The following is a 23,097-nucleotide window of genomic DNA, read 5'->3' as shown; positions in this document are numbered from 1 at the left end:
GTCAAGTGATTCAGTTCAGATGGGACAACAAATGAAGCTAGTTTGTCCTTGTTTACAATTCTTGCAAAAGTCCTGTTTTATAAGTAAAAACAAAAAAACAAACACGAAATGAGACGTTTCCAGAAATAACTGCATTTGTATTTAATTTTCGACTTTGCACTGATGATAGGGTCTTATGTAGCACCGTCGTGGTGGCACCGCTGCTGTATTTAAAACCTGCAAGAGAAAACATAAATACTTAGAAGGCACTGGAGCATACATTTTAGCGCAGCACATGAATAGACATTACAATTGATGCTTTATGCCTTGTTTAAACAGTGATAGACATTTATCAGTTATATTAAATAATCCCTTATGATTCAATGTCGAACCACATAGCCTTGAATTCATGCTGCGTTGAAAAAAAACTAAACACTCTACATCAGTTCAGAGGGTTGCCAATTGATCAGTAATTGGAGAGAAGCCAGCTATCACGAACAGAAGAATCAGCTGAGTCAGCTTCTCTAAGCCAATATTGCAGAATAACCTCCTTTCACGATTCCAATAGTACCCAATCTATGACTACGGCATGCAACAGTGGGTCTATATTCCGCAACTTTGTTTTACACAAAGCTTCCATATTAAAACCCCTCTTCTTTAACTGAGAACTATTGAGGGCTCATGCTCAGAGGTACAAAGTCATAGGCGTGTGCAGGGTTTTCCTACACTTGGGTGGCAGGTAGGTTCTCCATGGCACTCCCCCTTACTTAGTTAAGTAAGCTTCCAATTTTGTAGCCCCCGTCTTAGTTAACAAGTTGGGGGGGGGGGGGGAGAGGGGCTGCCCCCACTCTTATGCGCACACCTATGTGCAACATGAAATTCAGCAACAAACAGGCACATGAAATGTAGAGCTACGTCTAGGAGATACAGCTACACAACTCTAGTGAAAACAATAAAAAATTATGGTTTTTGTAATCTACAGTATACTACACAGATATACATGTTGTAACATGTTACAGGTCGTTTCTACACATCTTTCTACAAGCAACAGATTGGAGGAAGCAAGCAATGCATTTTTGTACCCTTGATTATTTTTGCATATTATTCAATAGCTAAAAATACATTATTTACGTACCTTGAAGAGGTAACAAAAGCTTTATAAAAAAGGAAATATTTTTACCTAGCTTCATGCTTTAGAGTGCAGAGTTGCCCATGTTCACTAGCCAGTATTGCAAATTATGAAATTGATTGCTGGTCAATATTAGGCACAAGAATCTACACTGGGGTGTGTTGGCATTTACTGAACGTCTTCATAGGACAAGGATAGGAACTCTTTCTAAAGAAAACTTTCAACAGCACAAAAAACATGCACAATAAAAAGGGCGACAACACGAGCTAGCACTACTTCGTGTCCTCTCTGTTTTCTCTGTTGATATTTTGCCGTACCTTACAAAAGTTGCTAGCGATGAATTACCAACCCGACCAAACACTTGCGTTACTCAAGTATTTAAGGAAATAGCACATCACAGTGTCAAACTCATGACTATTTTAGACCATACATACGCCCAAAATATCGCCTGAACTCTTACGTCACAGAGATAATACAATTTATAGTGTATGTAGGAGCTCAGCGAGGAAATAAAATGTACACACAGGAGTGAACAGCATCATAAGCTAAGACGCCGACACAGAAACAATAATGGATGCAGCAGTCCATGTATTTGCTTGCACACCTGTTTCCTCCCAAGTACGTACCAACATGCCCAGTATGGTCAACATATATGTACAGTACTCACGTATTGAAACAGGACATTCGTAGCGCGTGGCCGGCAATGCATGTGCCGCTGCTCATGGGTGCTCGCGGAACCAGGATGTTGCACTGTTGTATAGAGTGAAGGCAAAAACAGCTAAAGAGCAGGCTTACTCCTTCCGGTCGCTAAAAAGTTGGCAGTTAGTTCACGAAGTGCACACTGACAGCGTGGCGCTACAAGGCTCGCGCCTTTTTGCATGCATGCAGCGCGAATCAATGGGGACTGTGCGAACCATTTATATTGTGACGCTAGCAGACAACGCTCTCGATCGGATTCCTTCGACGATGGGGCACATAGGCTGCGCAAGTAAGTAATTGGATACCGCTAAAATTATGCGCCTGAAATGCGCTCGTTGATGTAATAAATAGCTGCACAAAAGCATAAGAAGTTTTTCAAGCTTTTGTCACAACGAAAAAGAAAAGCACCAGCCACGGGCCTGTTTCCGTGCCGCAATAAAACAATAACTAAGTACTTTCTTGTCTCGCCCCACGCAGTGACTAGTGTGGCTATTTTTCGTGGCAAGCATTTGTAGAGCTGTCGGCCACAGAAGAACGAGCGAGCTTCTCACATTTTTATTCAACAATAGGCCGCAGTTTGCCCTAATGACACTAATAAATGATATTATTTCCATGTTGCATGAATCAAAGCATGCCACACTATTTCTTTCTTTTCGAGACAGAAACAAAGAAGTCATTTTTTCATGCTTTTGTGCAGATGTTTATCATGTCTACAAACGCACACAAGGCGCAATCTACTAACTGAATAACTGAATCCTGCGTCTTACTTGCACAGCATGCGTACTGCAATGCCTAAGCACGCAGAACGAGAGGGTCGTCTGCTGGCGTGGCAATAAAAGTGGTGCGCAGCGGCGAGCCAGTTTGGTAGACATGCGAATGTGCGTGAGCCTTGCAGCGCTGCCTTGGTATTGTACACGTGGTGAACTACAGGCTGACAATTTGGCAATCGGAAGGAGTAGCCATGCTCCATAGGTCTTCCCCGTATCCCCCAATACCACAACGCAACACATTGGTTCTGCGAGTACCCACGCGCGGCGGCACATATAGTCGGCCACACGCTCCGAGTGTCCTGTTTCAATCCGCGAGTACTGTACTTCCAAAAGAGCATGAATTCATTCAACAATTTAACTTTGCACTCCAACAAGGCTAATCAAGGCACTATCACGCAGATTACACTTCTCTGCATGATAGGCCTCTATGTCCTCTGAGCTGTGTTACATAAACACATTCATGGTATTTTCATAGATTGTAGTGAAAACATGCTCCAAACAATGTGATGAAACATGAGTATGTGCTGCCTCCCAAGAAAAGCTGTCCCTAATTCAGATGATCAAACACTCAGGCATAAGGATTATCTGAGAAGGCTTTGTTAGAAAGGAATAAGCATGTTGCACGATGTTACTTAAAACAAGATTGCACTACAACATAAAAAAATACCACAAAAATTCTCATACACGAGACAATTCGAAAACGAGCTGAAACAACAACCCCCGTGACTTCGTTGAACACGAATTCGCCGAATGCTTGCGGCAGAATGTGCACATAGCAAAAGTGTGCTTATTTATATTCATTAAATTTTTAGACTTCAATGTTGTTTGCAGTCAATTTAAAAAAGCCCAAAATATGAAGGACACTTCTGCTTGTAAAAAAAAAAGAACTTAGTTAAAAAAATCTTTTATTTTTACTAAAAAAATTTAAGGTAAAGAAATCATCACGGCAATAAGCGAAACTTGATTATAAGGAAGATTTCACTGCACACAATTTCATGACAGTCCAAACAAAATAGATGTTGATGGAGGAAATTTGAAAAGACCAACAAATACTATAAGAGGGAATGTCGCTGCAGCCAACCTCCAACTTATGTGATATTTAGCACAATGTAACACAAAGACCATGAGAGAGGACGCAGCACGTGCCCCACTTTATATAAAATGGTTAATTGCAACCGAAGCACTAAAAAATACATTGAAAGCATCATGCCGTAAATAGTTGTGCTTCCGTTGCAACAACCCATTTTCTTTAAAATGCACCGGTCTCCTCCTTGTGTAATCTTGAGCTGAACATTACCTACTGTTTAACTAACAATGCTGAATGTTTTCTCTTGTTCAACCATTTAACAAGAACGCTTGCCTTGCTGGAGACAGCAGTGATAAAGAACAGCTGTTCCCATTATCAAGACGCCTCCAAGTGTCACAACGTTGGCTCCAGCAATATTCCATGTTCAAGGATTACAAAGATGCATGTTCCATGTCCAAGGAATACTGCACTGAAGTGCAGGACATAGGATTCCCACGCCTAAGCTAAAAGACAGTGTATGCTATACCTCAATAGGTGTTATGTGTCCGAAATATCACTCTGTGGTAACAAAAATAAATGCCTACCACTTAGTAAGGCTTGTTAGGGCTTGCACGAAGACTGCTACAATCGCGCACTGCAACCTGTCCTCTGTGCCAGAACCATGAACAGCTGCCATTGCTGATACATACATAAAAGATACCACAAAAGATTACTTTGACACACAACAAAGGTTATACCACACACGCATAGCGAGTACCAAACATGTCTTAGCAAAGTGTATACTGATACAATAACCGTAGCTGTGGCATTGCGCGTACGCGTCTGCTTCAGCTACGGGAGGCGCGGGGTTTGATCCCCAGCGCCAGCCGGCTACCTACCAGTAGCTAAACAGGGTACAGGCGGGCTTCGAGGGGCTGTGACGCGTCGCCCCAGTGGTGAAGCTTACTCTGCCTGGAGGACTCTCAACCCGTTGCGCGGGACCCGGTATACTGATACATTAAAGCGTAAATCCTTGAATAAAGGGATTAGGACACAATCAAAACAGGCAATATTGGACTAGCCTCTTCTTGCTGACAATTGACAGAGTGCCAATGAATGTTTCGCATTCACAAAACTACGTAATAACACAATGCAGAGCATGCACATGTGTGTGCGTGATCTAAATGATGAAAACAATATTTGCAAAGAGTGCATGGTTTATGCGCACATGGCGTGTGTAAGAAGGAGCCATAGATATTTTATTACATCATAAATGTAAGCTATTCAGGAAACAAACTGTTGGTACTCTGAGGCAGATTACCATGTATTTTGACTTTTGTTCACACAAGCTATCTGTAGGATTTCTTTTATTACATAAGCCCTTCACAAAAATATTAATATTCTGAAACTCTCTGTCAACATCTGGAAACATAGAAATAAGATCTTTTTGCTTCTAATTTACTGCCTCACAAAACAAAATAAATACTAAATTCCTGAATGCTACATATAGGTTATAGATCATCGTCACACAAGCAAGTAGGCAGTATCAGTACAACACTGATGTAAAAAAGAAAGCACGGAAATACAACTTGAAGCACCTGGTATGCTTCAAAGAGAAAACAAAGATTTATATAGCTAACAAAGGTTCACACAAATATTGCAACAAAGGGTGTCATGTGTTAGCTTAATTAACTAAACTGAGTTCCCATATTCTTCTACTAACACTCGATATCAACATATCTTCAATGCAGCGGTAGGAGTGTAATATTAGTTTCAGCACATAATGTGGAAAACTGAAATGCGTATACTTCAAGTTAGCTCTCTTAAAATATTTATGAGGCAGCTGGGGTGATATTCTAACCCTAGAGAAATTACATGGATTTCTGGCACAAGCATTCGGAGGGCAGCGACGAAAACATTCGTGTGTGCTTGACAGGGTTGTGCGTTTTTCTATCTACGTGCCTAGTCGTGCGCGCAAAAACACACATACTATCGAGTTGGGTGAACGTGAACTGCTCTCGCGACACCAGTATGTTTAAAAGCAGACAATTTTACAGGGCGACAAGGGATCAAAGGATAATCACGTGCAGTAAACAGCCAAGTAATGACAGCACGACAAGAGGCTTGCATGACCAAACGATAGATCACGTAGCGCAATGCGAATCTAAAACATGCAATCAACACACACAGTGACTGTTTCTTACGGTGATATAAAATAAGCCACCTCAAAACATACCTGCCTATTGGGTCTCTGGTTTGTCATCCCCGCTGTGCCAACAAGCCGCCCGGGCCATCGCTTCCTGCATACCATTTGTCACGCAATGAAGTAACCCAGTTATGTAGTTCAGCGACTTTCTCCAACTTACCGAAGTTTTGGCATAGGCTGTGCACTCTTTAGTCGCCCGTCAAAAAGCTCACGCTCTCGCATAACATCAGTCGCTGCTTGTCACACCAGGGGTCGATCATTGTCTTCGGAAGCACACTCGACATTGAATCACGTGAACAACACGAGTAATCGATAAATGGAGGAAGAAATGACTTTTTAGAGCGAATATGAAGGCGTGCGTCCGATGTGGCTGTTTGGAGCAGGCAACGTACGGCAACGTCCGCCACTCGATCAAAGCAGCAGAACTTCCCGACACGCGGAAACTATCCTGTAGACGAATTACAAAGGAGGATCAGTATACAATTCACGCAATATCTATCAACACGGCAATTATGTAACCGCGGACTTGCTGCACATGTTCTTGCGTGAAGCTGGTGGTGAGCCCGCAGTACAACGAAGCCTGTTGAAACTGCTGATTTACAAGCTTAACCAAAGTACGTGTACAGGTGGAAGCACTAACGTGTCATTATATAAATATTTTAAAATAACAATCAAGTGTATTTATAACTTTTCAAGCCAAATGAAACCTTCTTAGTTATTAGTTTGCAATATGTGTAGTTATGCAGTTGTTTGTATTTTGTTTTGCATAACAAAAAAAAGGGGTTTCACAACTCATGTCAACAGCAATGGCCATCTATGAGTCTCTGCAACACAATGCCAATAAGTACAGATCTCAAAGGAAATGCTTTTGCAGCAGCGGCTTTGTTCGTGTGCAGAAAAGAATGAATGACATACATTCCTGTTCTACAGAGAAGAAAGGTATCTGACCGGGTGTCCGTTCCTTTACGTCTCTACGCAGTGGTGTTCTGTACACTGTACATTCGCTGTTGGTGTTGGTGCGCTGTTCTGTACATTCTAGTACACTGTAGCTAGGGGTTGGCACACCGAGCCCATTACCCATTTCTGCTCTCCCCCCTCCCCGCGCCTTTCGGGCGATTTTTTTGCGTGGTATACTTAGAGCAAAATGACTATTCGCCTGCTTCCCCCCCCCCGCCCTTCCCCGAGATCAACGAGTGATTCCTTTCGTTACCCTCCCTTGTTTTTTTTTGTTTTTTATCTACGCCGCTGTCTCTACGTTACAGCTAGCGTTGTGACAGCAAAACAATGGCGGGGTGAGAGGCATGAATGCGCATTATAACTTCTCTCTTCCTCTTCATCACGCCTTCTCTCTCCACCACCTACCGGTGGCGGGGAGGGGAGAGAGGGGCACACATTTGGCAGCTGCCACTCCCAGTCATATTTTTGTTGTAAAAGTATGACTGATATTTAAATACGCTTTCTAATGCTCACTACAACGATACGATGAGTTTATCTCCCGTGCTGCCCTCGGTGTCCACTGAGCCCCACCGTGTGGTCTAGAGGCTAAGGTACTCGGCTGCAAACCCGCAGGTCGCGAAATCGAATTCCGGCTGCAGTGGCTTCATTTTCGATGGAGACGAAAATGTTGTAGGCCCGTGTGCTCAGATTTGGTTAAAGAACCCCAGGTGGTCCAAATTTCTGGAGCCCTCAGCTACGGCGTCTTTCGTAATCATAACGTTGTTTTGGGACATTAAACCCCACAAATCAATCATCGGTGTCCACTGATCGGCTTATGGAACCATCCCCCTTCATGCAAATGGCAAATTGGCGCGTCTTAGCAACTGTTTGGGGTACCACTTCAGCGTAAGTGACCAACGCTATGCTTGTTAGATTTAAATACATAATCAAAATTGATGCGGGCAAGGTGGTGGAAAGCACGCCTGAATGCCCCAGTAAAGTTTGCCTTCACATCGCGCTTCTGGCACGAATATATCACCAACAACAACAACAACAACAACAACAACAACAACAACAACAACAACAATAATAATAATAATATTAATAATAATAATAATTATTATTATTATTATTATTATTATTATTATTATTATTATTATTATTATTATTATTATTATTATTATTATTATTATTATTATTATTATTATTATTATTATTATTATTATTATTATTATTATTTTTAGATGCACATGTACAACCTGATAATTATTTCTGGGCACGCTACATGAATAAGTGATTAATAAATCATTGATTACTAATGAAATTGCAAGCCTTAGATGCCTCGCTAAAAATAAAATTTGACCGTTGGCGGCATCTCACATCATGCAATGTAGGGAACGATAGATGCATGCAAAAAGTAATCACCAGGAGATGACGTGTCATTATAGCGCCACATGATAAAGTAATTACATCGCACACAATCCCATCATAGCTTGTCCAAAGGCTGGCTGGCTGATTGGCTACGCAAAGCAGTGTCATTAACCGTGGAGGCAATGCATAACCACATTAGTTGCAGAAAGTTTTCGAAGGGCGGCAGGATGAACACGTCAACTATCATCTTCGAATGGTCTTGCGTGAAATAATGCATAAGAGACCCTGGATTATTATTATTATTATTATTATTATTATTATTATTATTATTATTATTATTATTATTATTATTATTATTATTATTATTATTATTATTGTCTAGCTGATTTACACTTAAGCATGTGTACGAAGACATTCCCTTCATGTCGATGTTATATTTATTGAAACATGGTTGAAAAATCTATGGGAATACAAACTGTTTAGTGTTTTCGATTTCCGAAAGACAACATGTACGTGAATGTCGAGATCAGCAAGTGATTGAATTAGACTTAGGCGCCCGTTAAGAAATCACCGATTGTCGAAATTTCTGAAGCACTCCGCTACGGCGTTCTTCATAATGATATAGTAGTTTTGGGATCTAGAATTCACGCGATTATTACATTTAGTAGTAAGAAATCGAGTTTTTGGTGGCTCTAAAAGATTAACGAAATTTTTTTTCATTGTGATGTGTTTTGACATTAGGACACGCACTGGAAAGTCTGCGTACTTTGATTATCAGAAATCCTGGTGCATGTTGTAATCTGAGTCTCTATTGCACACCTGATGCTAAGAAACATTGGGCTTTGCAGGTCTAATGTCAATCTAGTGACTCAATAGGTGTGCATTAGCTGCACATTAGACTCTCAAAATTCATTTTCATAAGGGTATTTATCGGCACATGTGTTAATGTCGGTGCTTGTTACCGCTTGTCAGTTGATCGACGGCTGACGCTCTGTTAGCCGTTATCAGTGTCAGTCTGTTGCTGTACCCTGACTTTTTGTTTATCAGCCACAAGTTCGGCCTCAACACCAGATTCATCTGATGATCCAGTCTGCTCCCTTTCGTTCCCGTTCCTACCATGTGACAATACTTCTATGAAGCGGATTGGGGGAGAAAAAGAGAGGGAGGTAGAATGAAAGGAGCACATAAAAAACTCGCGTGAGCTTAACCATGCGTCGCTGCAACATTATATAGCACGTGTAGTGAACGCAAAATCTAAGCCCTCAATTCTTGCTAGGACTGGGGCGAAAATGTGCACCAAGAATGAATGCAAGCACAAATACGCCCATGGTAAACGCGAAGCATTTCTTAGTGAACTTCGGCGACATTGAGCGTATCTATCTATCTATCTATCTATCTATCTATCTATCTATCTATCTATCTATCTATCTATCTATCTATCTATCTATCTATCTATCAAGCCGCTTACGTTTGGGTGCTCTCAAGGTCACCCCCTTAATTTGGCGTGAACCAAAATTAGCCAGGAAGCGTAGGATGGTTTGACGGATATAACGCGCTGGTCAAGACATTAGTAATGTCACGACCCCATCGCGTACGTCGTCAAACACAACTCGCCATTGCGTGGTACGTACCCACGGGCGGGTATGTGTCGCTGTTATGCCGGTATGTGCCACACGTGATTGACACCTAATATCTAAGGAGGAACGAGGAGAACAAACATGGGCAATTTTAACGCACGAACAATAAGAAATACCCGACATCAGTAGCGTCGACCGGACAAATGCAAAGAGTAAACGTCAGGGTCCCAGCTGGTATAGAACCCAAGCATTCTGAGTGGCATTGAAGCATTTTACCACAGAACTCTGCAGGCCTCAGAACTACTTTTCAAACAGACGCTAATCTTCCCGAAACGTAAATAGTGGTTGCAGTGCTGCCTACCCGATTTTATAAACATTACATATGTACTCCTTTGATACAGCCGTCACGTTGGGTTAACGTCAGTTGTGCTTAGTTGCCATGCGCTGAAATTTATTTATGTAGAAGTGTCCAGGGCCAGCATCCTTGCGAGGAGCAGCGTTTCATATCAGCTTCTGGTGTTGCTAATACGAATGTTATAGTTGGCACCGTTGCGCAAGTACAAACAACTGGTTTTATAAACATCTGCAACTCTTCAACCTAAGTCTGTGCGTGCAACATTTGTACACATATTTAGGGTCATTTCATAACGTGCCCTTCAATACAAAAATTGCAACACAGTCACCTTCACTTCGCATGCATCGCATAACATCGATTCTTAGGTACGTAGAATCTGCCTAATTTTTTGCGTTGTTTTTCACCTCTCTGCCATAAGGGTTTACATTTTCCTTCTTCCTTTTTTGCGCACTCTAATACAATGGCTGCTTTTATGTGAAATTTATTTTGGAACTTTAATTTGAAATACGTTATTTTCTGCCCCATACATATCTCATACGCTGCGAGCACCCGAATCGGAAATGTAAGCCCAGAAGTTATAGGTCAATTTAGTGCATGTTCCTTTCAAATGGTTTATTTAGGCAGCAGACGTCTTTAATGCGCGCCATGCCGAACACACTTAGAGTTATCAGCACGCTACTCATTTCTGTATCATCCCTCTTTTTTCCCGGAATCTATGTTTCCCGACATGTGTCGTCTGGTTTAGCTTGACACACTATGGTGGTCTGGTGGTTTTAGTGCTAAACTGCAGACATGAATTGCAGCCACAGCGGCTGAACTGAATTGAGAATAAAAAGTCATGTGCCCAGGTGCGGTGCCCGCGTAAAAACTGTCGATGGTCAATCTTTCCGCAGCGATGCACCATGATGTCCCTCATAATACTGTAAATCCCCAAAACTCGCTGTAAGGAACAATTTGCTTTGGCTTGCCATATTTACTTCGCGTTTCCTGTCAGATTTTGGTTGGTGGTAGCCAGCCATGGATTCCTTTTTTATTTAAATTTTACTGAGAAGTGAGAAGCCAGTGAGAAGTTTTGGTGCTTGCCTAATTTCTACAGAATATACGTACTAAAACAGAACATAAAATGCCCTCTAACCACATAGAGCTTCATTGAAAAAAGCGACATGCAAAAAAAAGAAGGGTTGAAACAGTTTTGGGTGAGTGACCGACTTTCGTCAAAAGGCCGATCCTTGAGGAGTACTGCCTAAGCCAAAGAAGTTTCAGTAGAAGCTCTTGCGAGATGAGCAGGACTTGTAAATCAACCGCTACAATCCTAGCTCATTTGTCAATCTGATTACCCACCAGCTTAAGCAATAGTGTTCTAGCGAATATACCACGTGATGTGATACCACCGTCATCATCAGTGCTTCAAGGCTCTGGAGAGGTCGTTCTTGCAGCTTTCGCTGTGACTGCGGTGTGCGTTTCGCGCGGGCCTGGTGGCTTTTTTGTTGTTGTTATTTTACAGTGAGAGCATTTATGAGATTAAAACAAGGGTCCCGTGTGCCGCTGCCTTTGTCCATAACCACCATCGCGCGAAATAGAAAAAAACTACATGAATTTACCAACAACACATTGGGATTTGAATCCGAGTTTCCTGCGTGCCAGCCCAGTATTCGTAGAGCCATTCCAGTGCTTGAAACGCCAGTGCAAACTGTTCTTAAGCAGGCTTGATGTTGGGAAAACAACCACGTAATATTAGTAATAAGGCGTTTTAGAACACCAAAGAAAAAACCAGGTGTCACACAATGCAAATTGTGTAACTTGTGGGTTATTGATTTATCAAACCCGCTACAAAAGCTTTAGGCATAATTCTTTATCTTCGTCAGTCGCAACATAAAATAATTCACAAAATTTTTGCAAGTAAGTTGAGAATACCACGCATCTCTCAAGAATGACGAAGGATGGGATTGTAAACGCATGCCTACTACACAATTTTTATGATTATTTGCGACGTAGTGTGTACCCTGCGAGTGTGCGTATGAGATTACCCAAAGAGTGTTTAGAGGCGCAGTGACAAAATTGAAAACTGGAAATGTTGCAGTCGCTCAACTACTTGGCGTGCAGAGATTTTTTTGGCTGAGTATAAATGGGGTCGGTTACGTATAAGTTATTCTTTCTCGAATGCAAAGAGTGTGCAGATGCTCAATGGTGCGTTACCGGCCAATGATCCGTCAAATTACTCTGAAAATCAGCAGCACTTGACGTGTTGAGCGAGTTCCTAGGCCTCGCTTCAGGAGATGAGTAATGATGAGCGAGCAGCGATGACATCGACAATTTTAGTGCTGTCATCGCCGTGTCTACATGTAGTAACGTCTGGCGGTAATCCATGGATTCCTAGCAGTGGCTTTACTTGCTTTATGTCGCTTCGTTCGTGCAGCGTGTTTATGTGAATCCTTTGAACTGTGCGTTTTTGCTGTACCAGGTTAGGTGATTCGTCATAGAGTCATGACGAAAATGTGATTTAATGATTTATATGCGGGGTATAACGTCCCTAAACCACCGTATAAATATGAGAGACGCCTGAGTAAAGGGCTCAGGAAATTGCGGCCACCTGCGGTTTTTAAACGCACATGCAAATATGAGCACCCAGCCCTCAGCATTTTCGCCTCCACCGAAAATGCAGCCGCTGCCACAGGCACTCAATCCCACGACCTGTAGGTGAGCACCGAGTACCTTAGCCACCAAACCACAGCAGTGGGGCCAAAAATGTGACCCATTGAAGCTATGGGCATCGCAAATAACACTCACGCAGTGCCAATATGTCTCACCACCTAGACTGGCCTAAGCGTGAGTCTACAAGTGCCTCGTCCCTGCTCGTTCGGGCTTCGACTTAAGAATCGCTGCTCAGAAAAGGATCGAACCAAAAATGATTCGCCAAGCCCCAAACCACCATGGCTGCACATTCCTCGGTGTTTTCATTCGTCGCCTGTAAACACTGATGATGACGACGACCAGAACGGGGTGGCGAAGACACGACTATAATGTACGTGCCAAGGAGATGAAATGTCAACTGGAAGGGGCATCACAATTTCGTGTGGCCATGTAATCAGAAGGGGTTGGGCCGCGGGAGGTGACCACTTAGCAGCGCTGGAAATTGACAGGATTCGCACCTGTCTTGAATCAGGTTTTATAGTATACATAATACTTATCTATAGTCTATATAATATTTCGACCCTATGTTGTATTATAAGTACAAAATTGTTACTAGAGGCACGATCACTACGCGTTGATGCAAAAAACCAGACGTGCTTCAGGCTGATGTCACTGCTATATTAACAAAGGCTCTGAAAGGCCGCTCTGTCAGCTTTCGGACCCACTGTGCTTCGCGTTCCATGCAGGTCTAGCATGTTTTATTGTTTGTTTTTTTTATCTCTGAAATAAAGCATTTAGTTGACTTGGTAGCATTCCCGAATCATAAGCTACAATTTTCATTTAGTTATCCAAAATTTTGATGCATGGCTGTATGATTTTACTTGTAACTGCTACGTCATGCAAGCGTGTCGCCAATCATGTCATGACGTCATCGCCATTGCCGAGCACATAAAAGCGAGACACGCAAAATAAACCTTTGTTCTTGCTTGGTTACTGAGCCGTTCACTCACGACGTAACAGTGGCGGCGAGGCACGAATAGACGCGCTGGGAGGAGGCTTTGAAGCGCGGCTGCTGAAACAGGCAGCGATGGCGCCGGGACAGGCGCCTGCATTCACGGAAGAAGGAAGAGGCTGGTCCGCCTACAAGGTACGCTTGGAAGCATACTTTCAAGCACAGGAAATCACTGACGAGGCAAAACAACGAGCCCTGCTGGTGGCGGCTCTGTTCAATGGCGCCGTCAAAGTACTTCAGGGACGATGCCACCCCAAAAGCGTGAACGACCTCGCCTACAGCGATGTCATCAAGCATCTGCAGAGCCACCACGAGCCGCAAGTCAACGAAACAGCACCCGGCAAACGATTCTTCACGCGCACACGGGCAGAAGGTGAGCGAGTGCGGGATTTTGTCGCCGCCCTTCGCCGCATGGCCGAAGACTGCAATTTCGGCGACATGTTGCACCGCATGCTGCGGTACCGCATTGTATGTGGTGTTCGAGACGACGACGTAAGACGTCTGTTGTTGACCCGCGGTTCCCTGACTTTGAAGGAAGCAGAAGAGTTCGTAATGACTGCTGAGGCCGCCGCCGAAAACGCGCAGCACATGCAGCCACTGCCCTCCCCGGTAGCCGACACAACGAATTTTGTCCGGCCGGGCCTCTCACGTTCGAAGTCGAAGAAAGCAAGTGGGCTATCTCGCGATGAGCATCGGCCTTGCACCCGCTGTGGTGCATCCTCGCACCAAGCGGATGATTGTCGTCATCGCTGAACAGTGTGCCATCGATGCCGTGAACGCGGCCACTTGGCACGAGTGTGTAGAGCGTCGGACGAAGACACTAATCGGAGGCAACAAGCGAACGCCCTTTCGCAAGACCCACAAGAGAGTTCGGATGACTGCGAAGCTTTATACACGCTGACTGCGCATCAAGTGACAGACAGCGCGCATGTAAAGCCTATTTAGCGCCAGATAAGTTGGAACGGAGTGCCGCTCACGATGTTGGTAGACATGGGTTCACCTGTGAGTGTTATTCCGCGGTCAGTGTTCGAGCGACACCGAGGCAAATGGCCACGTTTGCAAGCCACAACAATGAAGCTGTCGTGTTTCAAGGGCCCAATTCCTATCAAGGGAAAATTGCAACTCAATGCAACCATGAGTGGCGCGACCATTCAGGCCGAACTTTTCGTCATCGACTGTCCGGGACCAATGCTTTGCGGCCGTGACACTATCCGCAGCTTTAATACGGCAGGCGTGCCGGTACTCACTGGAAACGAGGTGGCGTGTGTGCAGGCGGAAAATGCGGACAGAATGGTGAAAACCATGCTATCAAAGTAGAGTGATGTCTTTGCTCCGGGGTTGGGTTTGCTCCGAGGGCCACCGGTACACCTGACCGTCAAAGAAGGCGCAAGACCCCGGTTTTGTAAGGCGCGGACGGTGCCGTATGCGCTCAAAAAAATGGTATCAGCAGAGTTAGATCGGCTGGTAAACGAAGGGGTGTTATCACCGGTAACATCGGCCGAATGGGCCACACCCGTGGTGCCCGTAGTCAAGAAGGATGGACAGATGCGATTATGCGGCGACTTCCGGCTTACGGTGAACGCAGCTACCATAATAGAGCAATATCCGCTGCCGCGGGTTGACGATATCTTTGCGAACCTCAACGGCGGAGAAGTTTTCAGCACATTGGACTTGAGAAACGCCTATAATCGGCTGCCCCTTGACGAGGACTCGAAGAGGCTAGTCGTTTTTAACACGCACAAGGGTCTCTACTGTTTCAACAGGCTGCCGTTCGGAGTGTCGTCAGTGCCAGCAATCTTCCAGCGGCGCATGGAGGCCGTGCTCTGCGGGATCCGCGGCGTGCAGGTATATCTGGACGACATAATTGTATCGAAAAAGGCAAACGACTGCAGGATCCTGGAGCAAGTGCTACAGCGCCTGAGGGAACACGGCCTGCGCCTACGACGGGAGAAATGCAGGTTCAGGCAAGAGCAAGTCACCTTTCTCGGACACTGCATCGACAGACACGGTCTACGCCCCAAAAGCGACAACATCACGGCACTGCTCGACGCCCCCCAGCCCCCTTCGGTAAGAGAACTGAAAGCTTTTTTAGGTCTGTTAAATTACTACGGCGAGTTTTTGTCCAATGTGTCGACCTTACTAGCACCATTATACGCATTGTTGGCAAAGGGCGTAAAATGGGTCTGGGGAAGACAACAGCAGAATGCTTTCGAGGCAGCTAAACAAGCAGTGAAGAATGCAAAACTTTCGGTGCATTTTGACCCAAGCAAGCCTATTCGCCTAGAGTGTGACGCGTCAGCAGTAGGCCTGGGAGCAGTGTTGTCGCATCGAGTCGGCCGAATTGACTACCCTATCGGATTCAGGTCACGAACGTTAACAAAAGCCGAGAAAAATTATTCCCAGTTGGAAAAGGAGGCCCTCGCCCTCGTATTTGGCGTGACCAGGTTCAGAGACCATTTGTATGGGACCCATTTTGAACTAGTAACCGACCACAAACCATTAACCGGACCGTTCAGTCCGCCGATGGCCGCTGCCCGCATTCAGCGTTGGGCTCTGCTGTTGGGTGGATATCGGTACAGCCTAACCTATCGTAAAGGATCTGAAAACGTAAACGCAGATGCCTTCAGCCGACTCCCTATTCCTCGGGGGCAGCCCGATAACGTAAAAGACGACACTCCCGAATATGTATTATACGCTGAAGCTGTGAACGCGGCACCCATCAGTGCCAAAGAGCTGGCGGTTCTAACCATCCATGATGCTATGTTACAGCAGGTGCGAAAGTGGATCCTGCAGGGCTGGCCGCAGTACCTGACAGAGTCCGAGGAGCGATTCCAGCCGTTCTTCCAGAAAAAGGATGAGCTGACGGTGAATCATGACCTCATTTATTGGGGACATAGAATGGTAGTGCCATCAGCGGCTGCGGGGAATCTTTTGAGGCTCCTACATGAAACACATCCAGGGATGGCGGCAATGAAAAACCTTGCTCGAATCATTTTTTGGTATCCAGGGCTGGATGCTGACATCAAAAGGATGGTACGCGAATGTGAGAGGTGTGCTCAAACCAGTGCAATGCCTCCTGTGCAGGTTCCGGCGCCATGGCCAGAAACGGGAAGGAAATGGTCTCGAGTGCACATCGACTACGCAGGCCCCATCGAAGGACACACGCTACTGGTGGTCGTAGATGCTGAAACAAAGTGGCTGGAGGCCATATCGAGGCGGAGTACGACATCAGAAGCCACCGTGGAAGCGTTGAGGCCCATATTTGCCGGGTTCGGACTGCCACATACACTTGTTTCAGATAATGGGCCACAGTTCGTCTCAGCCGAGTTTTAGAAGCTCGTAAGAATGAACGGGATCAACCACGTGATGACGGCGCCTTACCACCAGCATTCAAATGGCCTGGCGGAACGCGCGGTTCGCACGATCAAGGAAGGCCTTCGTAAAAGCCAAGGGGGTGGCACGTTCATTAAACGTCTCAGTCAGTTTTTATGCCGATACCGACGGACACCGGTAAAGGCTGTGAAGTCTCCGTCCAAACTACTGCTGGGTTATCAGCTACGGACCAGGCTAGACTGTTGCCTTCCGAGTGCAGGCGTCTTGAAGAGCGCTCCTCCACCATGCCGTTCTGTGTAGGACAGCCGGTGTGGCTGAGAAATTTCCACAGCCGGCCAAAATGGTTGCCGGGAGTGGTCACCAGTACCCAAGGGGCTCGGATGGCGACTGTGTCTACGCCGGACGGCGAGCAACGTCGTAATGCGAACCAACTGCGGCTGCGCACTCCAAAGGACTCGAACACGACGCAGCCAGGGGGCGCTACAACATCCACCACCACCGCTAACGAAACCTCGCCGATGCCAGCCGGCATGGTTGACCCCACGCCGGCGGGGTCGCCGCCCTCTAGCCAACCTGAGGCACCGCCGCCGCTTCGCCGGTCCAACAGGCTACGGCGACCACCTCAAAGGTTCAACTGGTAAAAGGGGGAGATGTGCTACGTCATGCAAGCGTGTCGCCAATCATGTCATGACGTCATCGCCATCGCCGAGCACAGAAAAGCGAGACACGCAAAATAAACCTTCCTTGTTCTTGCTTGGTTACTGAGCCGTTCACTCGCGACGTAACAGTAACGAGGGCAATGGGCATGGAGCTCGAGTATAGAAAAGGAAGAAGACTTGCTGTGACTGGCGGGCTTGCGTTCAGTTAGCCCTTGTGCTAAATAAAGCTCTCCTTCGCCGAGTCAACTCCTGCTTGTTCAACAACCCGTTTCAAGTGGTGGAAGTGCTGGGTACATCTGGTCCTCACCCTAGAACTTCGCAGCCGCACGCTCCAACGACCTCCTACAATGACTGATCTGGGGCCATCTCATGCTGCTACTCCAGATCTCGCACCTGTGCCTGTCTTCTGCGCTGGCGCTCTCCGGCAGCACGACCCCCCCATATTTGGTGGCACAGAGGACCAAGATGTGGACAACTGGATTGCCGAGTATGAACTGGTGAGCGTCGTCAATAAGTGGAACGCAGCCGATAAGCTCACAAATGTGAGTTTTTACCTGACCGACGTGGCAAAACTATGGTACAGAAATCATCAAAGTGATTTCAGTACCTGGTCGAAAACCCTCGCGGAAGTCTTTGGCCGTCCTGCTGTCCACCGCCTTCGTGCTGAACAGCGCTTGCGGGGCAGAGTACAGAGAGCAGATGAAACTTTCACGCGCTACATCGAAGATGTGCTATTTCTCTGCAAGCTCGTCGATTCGACTCTGGACGAGGCAGGCAAGATCAAGAACATCATGAAAGAAATCGACGACGGTGCATTCTAAATGCTGGCTGCGAAGAGTCCCCAGACGGTCGCCGAGGTGATTCAGCTCTGCCAAAGCTATGATGAGCTGCGTAGGCAGCGCACTTCTACACGTTGCGCTGCTCAAGACACCGCGCACATCTCATCCCTCGACTATCGCCATGACACCGCCGACCACTCTGCGTTGATGCCAGTCATAAAGCAATTCATACGCGAGAAGGTCACCCGGCAGCTATCTATAATCACAAGAACTACCGAGCCGATGGAACCCTTGTCGCCTTCGCTTCGCCAGGTCATTCAATCGCAAGTTGCCGAAGCATTGCCGCCAGCCTAGGCTCCACCAACTGTTACCGCACCACAAACGTATGCAGCCGCAGATGCTCGGCCACGTGCGCCAGCGTCTCCGGCCATTTACGAAGCTACTCGCCATGTTTATTCGTCGACGCCACCTTCCCGCTCGCTGACCGTCCCGTCTCCGGCTGTATATGAAACAGGTCAGAACGTTTATATGACACCGCCGCCAGCACGACCATTTACGGTACCTTATTCAGCGAACAGTGCCCCTATCGTCAGCCAATGGCGCACTCCGGATAATCCGCCGATATGTTTTTCATGTGGCATCCCAGGCCACGTAGCTCGTCACTGCCGTCGTCGCAGCTTCCCTTCTCACGACATTGCAGGGGCCTCACATTACATGCCCACCATGCCCACTCAGCCGCGATATCCCGTTCCTGCCGATCCACCTCTAGACGTACGTCCCGGTCACCGAACATCCTGCGCAAGCCGTTCACCTTCTCTTCGTCGTCGATCTACTTCTCTGATGTTACGTCGCAACAGCCCACGGCGAGGGGAAAACTGACGGGCGCACTTCCGGAGGCAAGAACTGCGTTGGCAGCAAAAATTTCAAGACCTAACTGCTGTCCTCCGAATGAAATCGAACTCTATATGGATGGTATTAAGGTGCACAGACGTGTTGACACTGGAGCTGCCGTATCTGTAATTAGCGAAAAACTGTGCCGAAACTTGAAGAAAGTGACCACACAACTTACCGACCTATCTTTGCAGACAACTACGTGTCATCATGTTCAGCCTTCAGTTTTGTGCACTGCACGAGTCGTCATTCAAGGTGCGATGTACGTCGTCACATTTGTAGTTTTATTCCGTTCTTCGCATGACGTTATCCTTGGGTGGGACTTTCTTTCGTCAAATTCTGCTTTGGTCGACTGTGCTCGTTCTGAACTCGCGTTATCTGTGCCGGGCTATGACCCCGACGATGGTGCTTCGTGTAGAGTGTTTGCTGCTTCTGACGTGGACATTGCGCCTTTCTCAGCTGTTGTTGTCTCGGTGTCGTGGGCCACCCCCTCCGAAATCGCCTGTGTTGTTTATGCCATCAGTCCCATCTGCGTGCCGTCGAAATATCATGCTTCTGTTTGCCATCGTCATTTTTCGCAATGGTCACGCTGCCATTTATGTGTGCAATCTCTTGGACAGCCCGTCATACCTACAACGTGGAAAATGCCTGGGAAGCTACGAACCTTACGAGTGCATTCTTCCGGCTACTATACCCGATTCTACGGTTTCGCTCCCAATTTGTGCTGTCACTCCTACCAACGCGCCTAATGATGCTCTGGACGTATTCTCGGATGCCATCGACTCTGAGCTCGCACCAACTCAGCGCGAAGAGCTTATAAATCTTCTTCTCCGCTTTCGTTCTTCATTCGATCGTGGCCAGTTAGGCTTAAGCCGAACCTCTGTGGTCGTTCACCGTATTGACACCGGTCAACAAGCCCCACTAAGGCAGCGTCCGTACCGTGTGTCATCTGCTGAACACCGTGTCATCGACGAACAAGTGGACGACATGTTGAAACGTGGCATCATCGAGCCCTCCAACAGTCCCTGGGCTTCACCGGTTGTTCTCGTCAAGAAAAAAGACGGATCCATCCGGTTCTGCGTTGACTACCGCCGACTCAACAAGATAACGCGCAAAGACGTATACCCTCTGCCGCGCATCGATGATGCTTTGGACTGCCTACAAGTAGCAGAGTTCTTTTCTTTGTTAGATTTACGCTCCGGCTATGGGCAGGTACCCATGGCAGAGGGTGACCGCCCGAAGACAGCCTTTGTAACACCGGATGGACTATATGAATTCACCGTTATGCCCTTTGGCCTCTGCAATGCGCCTGCCACTTTCGAAAGGATGATGGATACCGTCTTGCGAGGTCTGAAATGGAAAACGTGCCTCTGGTAATTGGATGACATTGTGGTATTTTCAAGCGACTTTGCGACCCACCTCAGCCGCCTCGAGCAAGTTCTTACGTGCCTTTCCACGGCGAGACTTCAACTTAACTTGAAGAAATTCACTTCGGCGCTCGCAAGCTTGTAATTCTCGGCCATGTGGTTTCTAAGGACGGCATTCTCCCGGACCCTACGAAACTTAATGCAGTCGCGGTGTTCCCAAAGCCAACCACCATCAAAGAGCTTCGAAGCTTCATCGGCTTATGTTCTTACGTCCGGCGCTACGTCCGCAATTTCGCCTTCATTATCGCCCCCTTGACCAATCTTTTTGCCGGAAGTTCTGATTCTTCAGCGTGGTCGCAGGCGTGTGATGATGCATTTCAGGAACTCCGACAGCTCCTCACCGCGCCTCCCATGCTCCGACATTTCGATCCGTCTGCTCCACCGGAGCTTCATACGGACGCTAGTGGTGTCGGGCTAGGGGCCATACTGGCCCAACGCAAGGAGGGCTTTGACAAGTACGTCATTGCCTATGCCAGCCGCACTTTCAGTAAAGCCGAGAAGAATTACAGTGTAACTGAAAAGGAGTGCCTCGCCATTATTTGGGCAATCGGAAAATTTCGGCCTTATTTATGTGGACGTCTGTTTGATATTGTAACAGACCACCATGCGCTTTGCTGGTTATCTTCACTAAAAGATCCTAATGGTCGGCTCGCTCGTTGGGCATTGCGGTTACAGGAGTTCGATATCCGTGTTATCTACCGTTCTGGCCGGAAGCATTCCGACGCCGATGCCCTGTCACGTTCGCCATTGGCTTCAGAGCCTGTCGGCTCGCCTATCTCCACTAGTGCTGCCTTGGCCATCAGCATTTCGGACATGCCTTCCGAGCAACGCAAAGATGCTTGGCTTTCTTCCCTTTTGGAATTTCTCTCAAACCGGACGCCCGCTCCAGTTTCTAGGACGCTTCGCCGTCAAGCAGGACACTTCGCTATTCGGGATAACCTGCTTTACCGCCGAAACTACCGCTCGATCGGCCGTAAGTGGTTGCTCGTCATCCCCCGACATCTGCGCTCTGACATCTGTGCCACGTTCCACGATGATCCGCAATGTGGCCACGCTGGTGTGTTAAAAACATACACCCGCTTGCAGCTGCGGTACTCCTGGCGCGGTATGTACCGTTTCGTTCGCCGTTACGTAAGGTCTTGCCTTACGTGCCAGCGACGCAGAATGCCAACTCAACATGCCACAGTTCCCTTTGCCATGTCCAGCACGAGCTTTCGATCGTGTCGGAATCGACCTTTACGGTCCGCTTCCCTATACTTCGAGTAGCAACCGCTGGGTCATTGTCGCTATCGACCACCTAAAGCGGTACGCTGAAACAGCTGCGTTACCTTCTGCTACCGCAAAAGACATTGCGTGTTTTATACTGCAAAACCTGTTTTTAAGGCATGGAGCACCTCGGGAGTTACTAGGCGACCGTGGCCTCGTTTTTCTCTCCGATGCCATCAAAGCTTTGTTGAGCGAGTGTCGCATCATACACCACACTACCACAACCTATCACCCGCAAACTAATGGGATGACAGAGCGTTTTATTCGTACACTTGGGGATATGCTGGCCAAGTACGCTTCATCCGACCAGTCCATTTGGGATAGCATACTCCCTTTTGTGACATATGCTTTCAACACTGCAACGCAAAGCACCACTGGACTTTCGCCTTACTTCCTTATTTATGGACGCGAGCCATCATCAACAATGGATACCATTCTTCCTTATCGACCGGACCCTTCAGGGATGACTACCGTTTCTCGAGCAGCAGCACACGCTGTAGAATGTCGGAAGCTTGCTCGTGCGTTCACGTCACATGACCAGACGCGCCAAAAATATCGCCACGACGCGTCAACCACGCATATAAGCTTTGCTCCGAACTCACTGGTGTGGTTATGGATTCCTTCTACTCCTCCAGGACTCTCCAACAAGCTTTCGTCCAGGTACCATGGCCCTTATCGAGTTGTACGCCAAACATCCCCTGTCAACTACCTTGTCGAGCCCCTGGATGCATCTCCGGACAAGCGCCGTCGGGGAAAAGAAATCGTACGCGTCTCTCGGCTCAAGCCATACCATGACCCTTCTGTGTACACCTGTCCTTAGGTCGCCAGGATGGCTCCCTCATCGGCCGGGGGTGATTATAACGAGGGCAGTGGGCATGGAGCTCGAGTATTGAAAAGGAAGAAGACTTGCTGTGATCGCAGGCTTGCGTTCAGTTAGCCCTTGCGCTAAATAAAGCTCTCCTTCGCCGAGTCAACTCCTGCTTGTTCAACAACCCGTAAACAGCAAGGTTTGTCAGAAACAAGCATTTTTTTCAGCATTGTGTACAAGTTATTAGAAACTGATCCTGAATA

At 46.8% G+C, this 23,097-nt stretch overlaps 1 protein-coding gene and 1 long non-coding RNA gene across 2 annotated transcripts; one reads left to right on the top strand and one right to left on the bottom strand.

Moving 5' to 3' along the window:
- Window positions 1-116: 116 nt before the first annotated feature.
- Window positions 117-2,055, bottom strand: LOC142764998 (uncharacterized). The gene is made up of 2 exons (XR_012884003.1): window positions 1,776-2,055; window positions 117-216 (listed from the first exon to the last, which is right to left on the bottom strand). It is a non-coding gene; the product is annotated as an uncharacterized LOC142764998 (long non-coding RNA).
- An 11,691-nt stretch (window positions 2,056-13,746) lies between these two features.
- LOC142766049 (uncharacterized) lies at window positions 13,747-14,424 on the top strand. Its single transcript, XM_075867869.1, has one exon. It carries the CDS (start codon window positions 13,747-13,749, stop codon window positions 14,422-14,424), a length of 678 nt encoding a protein of 225 aa, XP_075723984.1.
- Window positions 14,425-23,097: the final 8,673 nt, after the last annotated feature.

Source organism: Rhipicephalus microplus, chromosome 6 (genome assembly GCF_043290135.1).
Source record: "Rhipicephalus microplus isolate Deutch F79 chromosome 6, USDA_Rmic, whole genome shotgun sequence".
Classification (NCBI taxonomy): domain Eukaryota; kingdom Metazoa; phylum Arthropoda; class Arachnida; order Ixodida; family Ixodidae; genus Rhipicephalus; species Rhipicephalus microplus.
Note: the sequence above shows the minus strand (reverse complement) of the source record. Positions and strands in the feature narration are given on the sequence as shown.